Below are 14,845 nucleotides of genomic sequence, written 5' to 3'. Positions count from 1 at the left end.
CAGAACTATTATTATTCTCCCAACAAATGAGAACAAAATCCAGACTGAAGTGCTGAACATATCTACACAAACACACATATCCACAAGAATCTTCCCTCACATATCTAGTCACCCCACCCAGCTGTAGAAGGCCCCATTCGCCGCCCCCCCCCCCCCCCAAAAAAAGCAGCTATCAAAATCCACCTCCTAATCCAACAATCCAATCCAACTTTCACATGGATGAATCCTTTCTCCAACAGAGGAAAACACAAACACCACAAATTGGACGTACTACGTATGTCCACTAGCCTGAAACTGATACTAAAAAGGACAGCTTCAAACTATGGCATGTAACTAACTATCATAGTTACACATTTGACAGCCACAACTGTACAAATGGAACTCATGACATGGTTAAGGTTAGGGCAAGCCCTCCTTGGACTAAATGATCGAACTCAAATCCTTCAGAAACTTATAACTCACATAGTCTTCTTCATTTAGCTGCGATCATGCAGTATTCAATCAAGATCCTTCAATCTTGTCTAGGGTTTGGTCTCCGCAACATCATCATCCCATGATATATTCAGGTCGGCTGAAGTTAACGCATCGATCTCATTCCAGTTCCAGCAGTTTGGCAAGTCCATAGGGCTCATGCTATCCGGGCCAGGCCACGGCACACTGCTAGTACTCGGAATATTGACAGTGGTGATAGATGATTCCTCCAGGGAATCAAGATTCCCACCGTAGTTATGATCATATGTATAATTTAAGGATTGATAAGATGTTGGAATCAAAGAAGCATTCATATCAAAAGTGCTTAAACTTGAGAATTGAAATTCTGTGTTTGAATTCTGAGGCGCTGATACATTCAAACCTGTAGAACTGATCGTGTTTGTGCCATTGCTCCCCATGAAAAGCTTCTCGGGGATGCTAATACTCATGCCGTCTGTCGTTTCATGCAATAAGGGAGACGAAGAGCGAATCAAGGCCTGGTAAACAATCTCAGGGATTCTTTTCTGATCACCAGTAGAGAGAAAGTTGGGGAATTCTTGCTGGAGCGTGGTGGTGGGGAGTGGGACTGTGGTGGCGGAAGTGGTGGTTGCCACTTTTGAAATAATCTTGGGACGCTTGTTTTTGCGGCCACCGCCGACGGGAACATTTCGGAGAGTGCCACCCTTAGTCCAGTGCCTCTTGCAAGATTTGCAGAAATGGCGAGGCTGAGATTTGTTATAATTGTTGTAGTAACAAAACTTTGTATTGGTTGAAGCACACCTCGGACACTTCAAGGGCTCCGACGACTGGTGGAGTGGCTGTTGCCGCCTTATAGACGGCGATTTTGACAGCTCCGCGGTACCTGACTGCAGCAAAGTTCGTCCCCAGTCAAGCCCTTGATCGCCGGAAACCTGTTTACTACTCAAACCCATTCCTAAACTGAATCCACGAAGCAGGATGATCAAATCAAGATTGTAAACAAACTCTTCTATATATGTACCCTCCTTCCGGACAAGAAATTAAGAAATGTGTGCGTGGAACAAGGAGAGATATATAAATTAACGTACGAGGAGTATTAATTAAATTATGCAGATCACCAAGAGAAAGAGTAGGTAGTAGGATGTTGCAAGGGATGTAATAATCATCATAGAGATGGGAATGTAGGTGTGAGTGTAGTGTAGGTACGTGGTTGGAAATTAATGATCGAAGATGGGTGTCTCAGATTGTCTATCTCTTTCTATATACCTCTTTTCCCTATCACTGTCCATCAATCTATCTGTAAAACATTAATAATTCCCGGGGAGAAGATCGCAATCACTCAAGCTTCTGTGGTCCACTCTCCCACACCCCTCTTCATTTATCTATGTGGGCTGCACCCTCTCTCTCTCTCTCTCTCTCTCTCTCTCTCTCTATATATATATATATATATATATATAATACAAGCACAATTACTAGCATAACACTTACTTCAATCCTAAGTTTCAAAAGAAAGACCAATACAAGAGAAAAAATACACTTTTCCACACAGTCAATAATGGGTTCTATATTGGGTATAATTTAGCAACACTCACTAACATCACATGCCACCAAAAACCTCAAAAGAAAAAAAAAAAAACTGATTTTGAATGCAAGTTTGACGTATTTATACGCTAGCTAGCTACCACAAGCATATATAAAAGAATTAAAGAATCCTAGTTGGAGTACCCGGACATGCATATGTCAATATTTTGGTCGGTCTGCGATGAAATTACACAGATGCAACAGAGTTGTAAATGGATAGTAAAGTTGCAGCGGAGTTGTAAACAGTTAGTAGAGTTGCTATTCTACTAACCACGCTTTTAACTAAAGCTGCAGTTATTAGTTTGTTTTAGTTAGGTGATTAATGAGTTTAACTTTCTGAGCTTATTTAAAAATTCCAGACTCTAAATCTTTTCTTGTACACAATGAAATCACCACCTCTCGTCCAAGCTTGCGCATTTCTTCAGTCTGAAACCTCATCACGTCTGCTGTCAGATTTGCATGTATAGTGTTGTTGGTGGAAATCCTCATAACACTCTCAACTAGTGCGTGAAATAAAAAAGGTTGTAAGAAGTATAAATAGAAAACAATAATAATCAACTTTGCAAAGGTTGAGAAGTAGAAAGTTGTAATAGTAGTAGTTTAGGTATGGTGGTGAAGTGAAGGTGATGGGGTTAAAACCCAGTTGTCAACATGTGATTCCATCCCCACCCCCACTGGCCCCCCCACCCCCATCCCCTATATGTTTGAGGCATGTTATCACATGCACAACTTTAAGTATGAATTATGATTTTAGATGCTATGCGCTATTCTTGGGATAGGGATATCGCCTCTTATAGCTAATTGGGTGGTCTACATACCTACCAATCTTATAATAAATTAAAATCTGAATGCACTATACATTATAAATTATTCGACGAAGAGTATGTTATGATCAGTTCAATTCGACTAGTTGATGTGTAAATATTTATCAAGAGTCAGGTTATTGATTGCGAAAACGTTTTTGTAGTGTGTGTTTCTAGAAATGGGACAGATGAAGATAACAAATAATATACATCCAAGGGAAATTGTCAATGGTCATGTCTCGTAAACGCATCAACAGTTGAGTAGGATATGAAAACTACTTGTAGTGACTAAAGTCGGCATCATAGTCACAAAAAGAATAATGATCCATCAAGAATTAAATGTCTGCCCCCATAACACGACTACTCTGACAATTCTTGGCGCTAAGGAAACTTAGAATCGCGTTTGGGGATGAGTCCAAAATCGAATTACTTACTGGGAAAATTTTGTGTGTAAATGAGAGTGATTGGTCGGTTAGGGAAAGACGCCGTCAGCGAATAGTTTTATCACAAGTGGCCCTGCAACCGAATAATTGTCGGATACATCATATGTACAAATTGGATTAGTATAGTCGAGGGTGGATGACCATTGAATTCTTGGTATTATATCCACCTTAAGCTTGTTTTGTTAAATAATATAATCATGATTACTGGACGACTGTGGAGATCAGTGTCTGTCTTGAGACCTATTAATTTTACCCAACCCACGTGCTCTCATAATCTGGTGGCTGCTTTGGCGTTGCCGGTGGATTGATTAGCGTCATCCTCCCAATTTTTTTTATGACTTAGGATTATATTTTATTTGGTGTGTTGGAATGATCAAAAACGTTACGATTGCCCTACCAGTGTCGAGAAAATGCGAACATGTGGCCAGTAGTCTTAGTTCATCTCAATACAAGAGAAAGGCTTAAGGCAAAAGCGACATGTTCTCCAAAGGGTTACAAAAGAAATTCCTGTTGCGGACTTTATCATATACGAGTTACCATGTACATAGAACAACCCACCCGATAAATCTCATAGAACCAAGATGCTAGAGCTAGACAACGGAAAATGTTAGACTGAAAGTCGCTGCTGAACAATTCGTCGGCTTTATGTGCGAAGAGCTACATGATTCCATCATTACAAATACGACACATGTGAACCAATATGCAGCATGTTAGAAGATAAAATACAAGGTTGGTAAGCAATTCCTCGGACCTTTTATTTCTTTATGATTCCAAGCGACATGGATCCATCATTACCTAAAGAGAAGAAATGGATTTGTTTTGTAGACATGTAATGATGAAAAATATTGAAGCTAAACGGGGACAGATTTCCTAAGATACAGCCACGGAATGTGATTTGATACCCACTCCTGTCTTTTCCATCTTAACTTGGTAAAAACAAGCCCTTCGCATGAGTCATGCCCGTGCATCACAAGTGCACTAGTTCCTGCTGGTTCATACGGTTTTACCTTCAGACCTGTCTACCCCTTTACCGTAATTTTTCATTGTCAACGAATTTGTAGTATTTCTTTGTTTTTTTTATAATTAATTTATAGCATTTCAGTTTGTCTCAACAATCTGCCACTCCCCAGCAGGAATTTAACACAAGACATAGGGAGAAGATTTTCATTTCCCCAAATGAGAATATATATATAAAACAAAAGACAATGACAAAAGGCATAGGTACGCCCATGCCCAGTCCACTACGAGATACTGAATCGTACATCATTGAGTAAGAATCCTGCTAACAAACACACAGCTCTAGTATGATGATCAAAGTCGGGAAAGGACAATGGTCACAGTCGTACATGATTTTCCATGGTGAAGTATAGCAGCAACAATTACATTGGACAGTACAAGCAGCAGCATTAGCCCTTAACATCTCCCAAAAGCAGCTGCAAGTAATAAAACCCAAAACATGCCTAAAACTTGAAATCCTTCTTCTTTGATTTGCTCTCCTTTTCCTGCATCTTTCGTTTCCTCTTCTTCTCATTCTGGGCCATTTCAACAAGTCAGATATTCTTTCTCAAAAACAAGAGAGACAACAGAGAAAGTACAAGGGACTTAAAAAAGAATTGAGATGCTGCATGTACCTCCGCAACCATATCACTGAAATCTTCCCGCTGATTGCGCAATTTCTCTTCTTCTCTGGCTTCCTCGTACCTGTGACAGAAAGAAGAGTATAAGCTAGGATTACATGTAACAACCAGTCAATCTGAACAAACAAACTTCTCATCCACTGACTTGGCAGGCAAAACATTCTCCATGACATCCAACTCTTCTGGTGCTAATGTGACATCAACTTTATCTGATTTCTGCCCTCTCAGCAAATCAACCTGACAGAGTAGACAGTTAACAGAGAACATCAGGGGAGCACCACATCAATATACAACAATGCATTTCTTAATATTTCCTAGTAACATGTCTATAGCTGTTTCCACTTGCTAGTGACATCATACACACAAAAAAAAAACAAAAAAACAAAAACAAATCGATGTGAATCTCATAACGCAACCAATATCTGAACCTTGTCAGGTAAAAAAATCAAAACACAGAGAGGCTCAGTTTCCTTACCCTTTTAGCACCAGTTTTATCCTGTGTGCCAGTGTTGATCACATACCTGTGGGGGAAAGGAAATATGAGAGATCCATTAAGAATGCAAGATTATATTTCAAATGAAAGTTGAATTCATCACTAGACGATGAGGGCATACGTGTGGCTTGGTGCAAGCAATGTTCCAGGTGCTATCTTCTCTTCTTTTTCTTCAAGCACCTAATGGAGAATTAAACAAGAGTCACTTCCTCCAGAAACAATGAAAAGAAAAGGGCAAGGGGGTGGTGAAAGATCAAAAGACAATTACTTGATAGAGAGGCCTATCAGGTTCCTTCCTCTGTTGCTTCCGAAGATCAATAACATCAGGAGTTTCAACGCCAGTAGGAGTGCTAAAACCCACCCATTAAGAACAAGCAGGTCAGAGCAACTCAAAAGAGATATATACACAAGATGCCTTACTGACAGTCATAATTACAAAAATCATCCATATTGCTACTATCCAAAAATTCATCGTAGGTACAAATTTTTATAGAGCAAAAGAATGTATGTATATTACCTGGAAAGACTGTCAACAGATTGAATGCCATCCTCCAATTCTGCTTCCTCCATCTGTTCTTCCTCTTCTACTTCCTCTTCCTCCTCCTCCTCCTCCTCTTCCTCCAGGTCACCCCAATGCTTTGTCTTGTCAACTGGTTCCTCCTGAAAATCAGTCTCCATACGAGTCACATGACACAAGCAAATGCCTAACATAATTCATTCCGAAAACAGAAAGCATGGAGGAACAGTTGTCAAATACTGTACCAACTTACATCATAATTGGGCTGTTCTTGTTGCAAAACACCAAAAACATCTCCATAGAGAGGGCGCCCATACTAGTTCAGAAACGAAAATACCAAATGTAAGAAACATGGAGAATAAAAGCTCAGATTAACAGTGAAAGAATTGAAGTTAAAACCTACTTCATCAACAGGTGGTTTGCCCCAATCTCCATGCCCATAGCCAAACTTAGCTCCAGGTGGAATTGGGGCATTCAGCCCCGGAATCTTCAGATGAGGATAAGATGGTGGAGGACCATACCTCTGCCGTGGCAAGATAGTATACCAATTGCAAGTCACCAACTCATTCTCAAATAACAAATTCTCAATGAAATATACGTATGAGACAAACTGAATATCTTAAACAAAGAAATACGTCCTCAACCTGCATATTGATGAGCCAAGGAGGAGGGGCACCTTCAGGCATACCAAGAGCCTCTTTTAACTCCTGTGAAAGTGTCCCTGGTTTCATTTCTCGCAGTTTTACCTAAAGCAATAACACAGGCAATCAATACCACTAGATGATCTTGTCAATGGTACATTAGATAACCAGGGATATCTTAGTAAATATTCCCAATATGTACCTCAAATTCCTTGCCCTCGTAATACAAATCACCATGAGTAGTCAATTTAGGTTTAGTCTGATGCTTGAAGAAGGCATCATGGAGGACCTAAAAAAGTTGAAATAGAAAGTTGTGTCTCAAAACCCCAAAAGGGAAAAGTAAAAATAAGAGAATGTGACGAGTAAACCCCACTGAAAACCAATTAATAACAGAAAATTACATGAAAAAAATTTGGACCGTAACAGCAAAACTTATAATACTTTCAAAAGACCTGATAATCAATGTCCATCTTTCCCATTTTAGGCTGCATCCTCTCGCGTTGTTTTTGTTTCAACTTTTTACTGTCCTCCTTCTCAATGTATGCCTGTCAAAAAGTTACAACAAAAGGCAGCAAGCTTAGAAAAGATTGAACTATCATATCAGGTCAATGAATAAGAAATAACCACAGTGAGGAAAAACTGAGTCTCACTTGTCTAATTTTCTCAATTCCTGTGGCAGCAATAAAGTCAGGAAGTTGAAAAGGTTGCTTTTCAATACCTCTCTTTCCCTGCAAAGCAATTAGAGAGGGGATGAGATAGATATTAAACCAGCATGCAAATTATAAGCACAAAAGCTAGAAATAAATTAGATAATTAAAATCCTAAAGAAAACTAATTGCAACCTTTTCCCAAATTGAATGCTCTGGACATCCACAAATAATATCTATTTTTCCAAAAACTAATTCTCTTCTTTATGGAAGTACCCTCTCACTTAAATAATGATGCCACCAGTAATCTTCATCACAACATTTAAGGGAAACTATTGTAGGAGTTTTAAGTCCCTACATATTTAAAAAATTGTGCCAATTAGGGTTGTCCACTCAATATGTATGAGATGCCATCAGCTAGTTTAAGATTAGTGAAAGCAAGAATATCAAGTCCGAAAAGATTTCCTCAGCATCCTGCTACAAAAAATTACGGTTTGTTCCTAGACCAGGTTCTCTGAAAGGACATATAATAAGCAACATAATATGGACTACACCCCAACCCAAACCAGCAAACACATTGAACAAAAATCATGCAAGGTTCCCCTTGCAAACACCTACATGTCAAGGCTCCACAGGTGCCACCGCAGCTCCCCTGCAAGAACCATATATACAAATAAGACAAACCTCATTAACTTATTGTCCATCACACTCTTCCCTAAACCCACTATTTAATTAAACCCTCATGCCCCCTCAAAACATTTCAACATGGGACTAGTGCAAACCTAATAGTAATACAAGATATACTTAACCAACTATGAACGTCTGCCACAGTGGCTCACCTGCAAAAACTTCCTTTTCTGGCACCAGTGTCGTGGTACTGCAACAGTATTTCGATATGACTTCAGATATACCAACAGCTTTGGATCAGCGGCAGTGGCATCCCATACCTAGAATGTCATAAAAATAAGTGTTACATAATTAATACTTACTAGTCACAGGTAATATCCCCTCCATAGACAACAATAATAGTTTTGACAATCATCCAAGATTTGGTTTTATAGCTAGCAACATATACAGCACCTTCATCTTAGAAGAGTATGGACACATACCAACACAATGATTAATAGTAAAAATAAAAAAGAATCAACAAGCAATAAAACCCTTTTTGCGAGAACTTATAATAGGGACTCCACGCAGTGTAAGATAAGCCCAATTTGTGAGTGTCTGTCTGTGTTCGTTCTTTTCCACGGGGGGTGGAAAGGGCTTACATGTAACAGAAAATTAATATTGATTGGGGTCCAATAACAAAAGTGTAAAAGGTGAAGTAGCATAATTTGATTTCTCATGTGTTTACTTTAGTTCAAAGACTAAAAAGGGTGGTAGATACAATTTATCCCACAAACGGATACCAAAACTACATTAAGACAATCGGGCCATTTGGTTGATTCTGCAATATATTGGTGTCACCTCGTAGATGCAATTTCAAATTTGAGAAGCAGCAGCATAACTTAGATCATCAACCACTTAGAAAGTCTAGACAGGCTGCAATCCAGAAAATAACCAATGACAGAAGTTGATGTCTACCTCAACAACATCAGGTCTTGTACAAATCTGTTTCAGTTCAGCAATCTTCATACGCCGTTGAAGCTGTAAGAAAGCAACATCACTTTAGTCATACGAATGTACAGAAATATGACATAAATGCATTTCCACCATATGAAAAAGGGCAATACAACAAGATCAACTGTAAGAGAGCAACCTTTTTCTTTTTATTAGAGACTCCTTTTTCTTTTTGCTGGGTGTCCTGTTCCTCCTCTTCTGAATCTGAGTCAGCTTTCTTCTTGGCAGCGTCAGGAGCAGCAGCATCCTTCTTATCGTTCTCCTGAAGAAACAAGGGGGAAGCCATGGTGCCGAAGAAAGATAATTAAAAGAAAAGAACCAGGACAAAGGGGTTCCAGGTCAAAGAACCAAAACAACATACAGATCAAAGGAATACTGTCTTACCTCAGTAACACCACTTTCCATAAAATTGAATTTCTCGAAGACCTTCCTGAATTCTTCATCCAACACGCCATCTAATTCTGCCTTTTCTGGTACATACTCAACCTCTACAAGTTCTTGAGCCTGGGAATTAATAAGACAAAATGGTGGTAAGTTCATTTACATATGAGAAAACAATTTGATTAAGCTCTCTAATGATATGACTAAATCAGTGCACTTATCACCACCATCACAATTATATTCAAATCAATATTATCAAAAACACAAATATGTCCACAAGACCAGCTAATCACAATTGACATTAGCAAAAATCAACTATTATATAGGTATTGATCATCAAGAAAAGAAAACAGAGGGGACTAACTCATGAATTATTTTCTCCCCTATTGCACATAATGGTTCCAAAGATTGCCACTCCACAAAAAGAAAATATATGATAATAATAATAACAAAAAACAATCACCCAATATTACAAGCTCTGGAAGAAGGCATGATGAATCCACCCAAAAAAGCATGCATCTCCAAGAGAATCAGCTAACAAAATACAAAAGACGAAGTTATGTAATAACAAACTTATTAAACTCCTCAACTTATTGAATCCACTTTCCTTCTAGAAATCAGTTTATCATTCTATTGGCTCTTTACACAGGAGAATCACATTTGGGTATGATATTGCAACCCATGAAGCCAAGAAAATTGAAAGACAACATTCAGAAATACAATAAGATCGAGAGGTGCTTCCATTGGCTGTAAAACTGTCTTAGATTGCAAAGTCGTTGAACATCTAAGATGATTTGTAAGAACATTATTCCTGCTAGAGAGCAAGTAGATTGCAACTTGTGTATTAGCAAACGCTTAAGAAGCTCCACTTTGTATAAACTATAACGCTATTCCTGGTCAGTTTTTAACCACAAAAAGACAGTATCAACAAGTTCAAGTGAAATCTCGAGGAACTTGGTAATTTCATCTACCTTATCTACAACCATCCTACAAAATTTTGTGGACCAAAAACAAATAAGTTGAACTGTATCCGTATTAAACACTATTCATTCATCAATTAAGAAGAAACACATTATGATAAAACCTGATGCAAACGAGGTAAGTTTAAATTTTTGAAGCCAGATTCCTAAAAATTATGACGGCCTGACATGAACTCTTTCTAAACTACATTACATTTCCAGAATAGCATGTTGGATTGCATGCAACAGGTATAACGGAGTACCTTCTGGTAGTAATGTCAATTTACGAAACCCTAAATTTGCAGATGTACAATGAAATCAAAGAATAACGTCGATATTCACATCCAGCGCCACTCAAAATGCGCGCTAATTCGGAACTCGAAGAACGAAACATAACGCTGACGAAACTACAAATTACCTTCTGAGGATCGAAGTTCTCTTTAGACACGTCATCGGCGGTGCCGTTGGCGTCCTCTGCAGCAGTGTCGCTTTCATCCCCAGCAGCGGCGTTTTGCTTGTTCTTCTTCTGCTTCCGCCGCCTCCTGCGCCGCTCGGTCTCCCGCGATTTCTTAGCGGCACCATTAGGGTTTTGGGATTTCAAATCGCCGTTGGGGTGCGTGATATTCTCCGCGACGCCATTCGCTACTTCCACTGGCATCTTCAGTTTTCTTCACAGTATATCTAAAGACTAATCTAATTGAGATAAGAATGGAAACTCGCTCGCCAATTCTCTGCCCTTTGGTATCGAGAGTTTAAAGAGGGATGGGAAGGGGACCTCGATGAAGGTCTACGAACAACGAAATACTCCCGTAAGTTTCTTAAGCGGATCAAAAAGCTGGGCCACATTACAAATTGGGCCTTCATCGTAACCATTGTCGAAAATCACAAAATGGGCTTTCAGAATTAGGCTTCAACATCCATCAATTTAATTGGGCTTCATACATTGGGCTACACATATTTGCTAGGCTTTTAAATAATACCTCATTAAGGTGAAGCTTTCAACATGTGGGCCTTCTGTACAATATTACCTTGCTGGGCCCAATTCCTTCAAACTAAATACCTAAACCATAATAAAAACTAGTATATATTTTAATTGCATAAATAAAAATATTAGAAAAGCCAAATAAAATTATGAGAAATTATTAAAAAAAAATAGTGAAAGAAGAGAAAGAAAAATGGGAAGGTGAAAAAAGAGAAAAAATCAAAATTAAAATAACAAAAATGACAAACAAAAAATATTAAAAATACTAAAATGATGCTTTTAAATTATAGTTTATAGATCATATTTGCTCATAAAACTATAATAATGATAATTGTGGTATATAATCCACGTGTAGTTGATTTTCTTTTCATGTTGAATTGTGATTTTAACTAAAAAACGACGCAAGAGAAGACGAAAATAATTTAAATTAAGCCGAGATCTTGGTTAAATATAAATTGATGTTCCTTAAAGTTATAGTCATCAAGAAAAAGGAAAAAATTAATTACATCCTAATTTTATTTATTTCTATTGTTGACTTGTAAATGCATATAAGAATTAGTAATATTTAAGACATTTATTGCTTCTTGCCGTAGAAGTCAAAAGCCATCACCCACAATTCCAAAATCAACGATAAGAGTACTTGTTCTTGTCATGTGCATTTCCTTCGTACCTAACCTCTCTTCACGGCCCTTTTCCTATCCCCGTCAGCGTCAAGCCGTCAACAGATCTACCAAGAAAATGAGTTTAGAACAACCTCTGAAATATCCAGCATATGTTCAATAATCCTAACCCGCAGCGCACCGACCAAAAATTATTCACACATGGAATATTCGTCGTCCTCCTATGTTGTCATCTGCTGATGTTACAATATACGCAAACAATTAGAAACAGAAGAAAGAGATAAGAGAGGAATAGCACATGGGTGCCCAAGAAAATGGGAAGGAGCGTGGGCAGAAGTACGTGAGGATGGACTCGGATACGGCGGCGGAGGAGGAGGAGGAGGAGGCTGTCTCTGTTTCTCATCCATTACAAGAAAATGGAAAAGAAAGCAGCGGCAGCAGCAAATATGTGATGGCCTGTGCCATCTTAGCATCTCTGAATTCTGTGCTTCTTGGCTACGGTTTGTGCATCTGCCTTTCTCGTGTTTCGTTTTGGCTTTAGATTGCTTTTATTGTTGTTTAGGATTCTTAATCTTTTGCTAGTTTTGATGTTTACTCGTGTTCTGTCTTATTTCTTTGATTTGGTTGTCCTGGAAGTACATTGCTTAATTGGTTATGGAGGCTAATGGACTGACAGAGCTAAAGGAAAAACTCGCTTTTCATGGCACCAAAAGAGAAAAAGCATATCTTTCAGAACCGATCATTGTCCAATAGCAGCAAGAAATAGGAAATTTAAACCAGGCACAAAGCACTTTTGAGTATAAACGTGATATGTCGTTTTTTTTAGCAAAAGATAATCTAATCTGGGAAAAATGTGATTAGCTTCCTGAATTAGCATTCTTTCTTCTTCTCAAAGCAAAACAGTGGTTGCTTTCAACAGTTATGACTGTTTCATCTGGTATCTACTCCAAGACAAAAAGTTTGCTCAACAGACATGGTATTAGAATTATTATAGTTTTTGCCTTCTTTATCTTTCATTTCCTTGTCTGATGAAACACAAGGATGCTTGCTAATTTTTCAGACGTGGGGGTAATGAGCGGAGCCATTTTATTCATTAAAGAGGACTTGAAGATCAATGAGGTCCAAGAAGAAGTTTTTGTCGGAATCTTAAGCATAATATCTCTTTTTGGAAGTTTAGCGGGAGGTAGAACTTCAGATGCCATTGGCCGAAAATGGACAATGGCCTTTGCAGCTGTTATATTTCAATCAGGTGCTGGTATTATGGCTCTTGCCACATCTTTCAGAGTATTAATGCTCGGCAGGTTTTTGGCTGGAATTGGGATTGGCTTCGGAGTCATGATTGCACCTGTATATATTGCAGAGATAGCACCTACTGTTGCAAGAGGATCACTCACTTCCTTCCCTGAGATTTTCATAAATTTAGGTATCCTTCTTGGTTATGTCTCGAACTATGGCTTTTCAGGATTACCTTCACACATAAGTTGGAGGATCATGCTTGCCGTGGGAATCCTTCCCTCTGTTTTTATAGCCTTTGCCCTGTTTATTATTCCTGAATCCCCAAGATGGCTTGTTATGCAAAACCGTGTCGATGAAGCCCGGATTGTGCTATTAAAAACCAACGAAAATGCTAGTGAAGTTGACGAGAGGTTGGCAGAAATTCAAGAAGCTGCAGGATCTGCAAACGCTGAGAAATATGAAGAGAAATCAGTATGGCATGAGATACTGAATCCCACGCCAGGCGTCAGAAGGATGCTGATAACGGGATGTGGGATCCAGATTTTCCAACAGATAACAGGCATTGATGCCACTGTATACTATAGCCCTACGATCTTTAAGGGTGCTGGCATTAAGGGCAACACTCAACTCCTGGCCGCAACAGTTGGCGTTGGATTTACAAAAACGATCTTCATTTTGGTGGCCATATTTCTCATTGACAAAGTTGGTAGAAAACCATTACTTTACATTAGTACCATTGGAATGACTGTGTGTTTGTTTTCTTTAGGTGTAACTCTTTCCACAATGGAAGATAGTAAAATCGGGATTGTTCTGTCAATTTTATGTGTTTGTGCTAATGTAGCTTTCTTCTCAGTGGGGATTGGGCCGATTTGTTGGGTTGTTTCGTCTGAAATTTTCCCTCTGAGACTTCGAGCTCAAGCCTCTGCCTTTGGTGCTGTAGGAAGCAGAGTAAGTAGCGGCCTGGTTGCAATGTCTTTCCTATCCGTTACACATGCAATAACAGTTGGAGGGACATTCTTACTGTTTGCAGCAATTTCCGCTCTTTCTGTTGCTTTTGTTTTCAAATATGTTCCAGAAACAAAAGGGAAATCGTTAGAGCAAATTGAAATGCTGTTCCAGAATGACAGTCATTGGACGGAAGGTGAAGTTGAGATTGGAGATATGAAGCATCTGATGGAGAAGCAATTACATCAGAGCAGAGCTTGTTTGCCGATGTAAAGATGATAACATACTCAAAAACTACGATTGAAAGATGTGCTGCGTGAGGGTTTGCATTGGCATCACTCCAACAATCATCTTTCTCTCTCTCTCTCTCTCTCTCTCTCCCCCCCCCCCCCCCTTTTTCTTATTTTTGTGGGTGGCGGAAGATAAATTTTGGCGTTTCTGGATTTGATTGTCACCAACCAAACTGCATATCTACTTGTACATTCTTTTTGCCCAAATAGAAATTATTCTTGTTTCAAGCATGTGCACTGCGTCCACTTCTGATACAGTTCCAGAAATCTTTCTTGACTTTGTGTATCTATTCCTGAATACAGTACACATTATCTTAATTCTCTGATGCATTAAATGTCAACTGTTTGGTATGATTTCATTCTTCAAAAGTTACTTAAGGCCGTAATCAGTGCCATATCGTATGGGGAAAGGAAATTTTTGGAAGCCGATGAGGGAAGAAGGGGTCCAGCACTAGTTAGATACTAAAAGTTGAATCATAGCTTCAGATAACCTCAACGATAAATCCAGGAAGTAATGGATCTATGAATACAGCACGTAGAATACTAGTTTCTCGATCGCTCTACCAGGAACTTTCTGAGAACGGAATATTTGTGTCTCAA

General features: G+C 38.8%; 3 protein-coding genes across 4 annotated transcripts; 1 reads left to right on the top strand and 2 right to left on the bottom strand.

Moving 5' to 3' along the window:
* Window positions 1-248: 248 nt before the first annotated feature.
* Window positions 249-1,839, bottom strand: LOC105175506 (uncharacterized). Its single transcript, XM_011097957.3, has one exon. It carries the CDS (start codon window positions 1,401-1,403, stop codon window positions 522-524), a length of 882 nt encoding a protein of 293 aa, XP_011096259.1. The 5' UTR covers window positions 1,404-1,839; the 3' UTR covers window positions 249-521.
* A 2,588-nt stretch (window positions 1,840-4,427) lies between these two features.
* On the bottom strand, window positions 4,428-10,968 carry LOC105175504 (proline-rich spliceosome-associated (PSP) family protein). Its single transcript, XM_011097956.3, has 18 exons — window positions 10,591-10,968; window positions 9,217-9,336; window positions 8,972-9,094; window positions 8,797-8,859; window positions 8,052-8,159; window positions 7,216-7,293; window positions 7,018-7,110; window positions 6,768-6,854; window positions 6,569-6,670; window positions 6,328-6,447; window positions 6,178-6,240; window positions 5,925-6,067; window positions 5,676-5,757; window positions 5,529-5,587; window positions 5,390-5,435; window positions 5,060-5,151; window positions 4,909-4,978; window positions 4,428-4,809 (listed from the first exon to the last, which is right to left on the bottom strand). The coding sequence occupies exons 1-18, from the start codon at window positions 10,828-10,830 to the stop codon at window positions 4,738-4,740; spliced, it is 1,761 nt and encodes a 586-aa protein (XP_011096258.2). The 5' UTR covers window positions 10,831-10,968; the 3' UTR covers window positions 4,428-4,737.
* Window positions 10,969-11,752: 784 nt separating this feature from the next.
* On the top strand, window positions 11,753-14,476 carry LOC105175503 (putative polyol transporter 4). 2 transcript variants are annotated; one of them, XM_088875951.1, is made up of 3 exons: window positions 11,753-12,274; window positions 12,835-13,712; window positions 13,951-14,131. In XM_088875951.1, the coding sequence occupies exons 1-3, from the start codon at window positions 12,073-12,075 to the stop codon at window positions 13,960-13,962; spliced, it is 1,092 nt and encodes a 363-aa protein (XP_088732077.1). In that variant the 5' UTR covers window positions 11,753-12,072; the 3' UTR covers window positions 13,963-14,131. The 2 variants fall into 2 exon arrangements, with proteins under 2 accessions (XP_088732077.1, XP_011096257.1); XM_011097955.3 differs by having other exon boundaries at window positions 12,835-14,476.
* Window positions 14,477-14,845: the final 369 nt, after the last annotated feature.

The sequence above is a fragment of the Sesamum indicum genome, linkage group LG12, assembly GCF_026168435.1.
Source record: "Sesamum indicum cultivar Baizhima isolate 11 linkage group LG12, ASM2616843v1, whole genome shotgun sequence".
Taxonomy (NCBI): Eukaryota; Viridiplantae; Streptophyta; class Magnoliopsida; order Lamiales; family Pedaliaceae; genus Sesamum; species Sesamum indicum.
The sequence above is the reverse complement of the archived record's forward strand: the minus strand, read 5'-3'. Positions and strand labels throughout refer to the sequence as shown.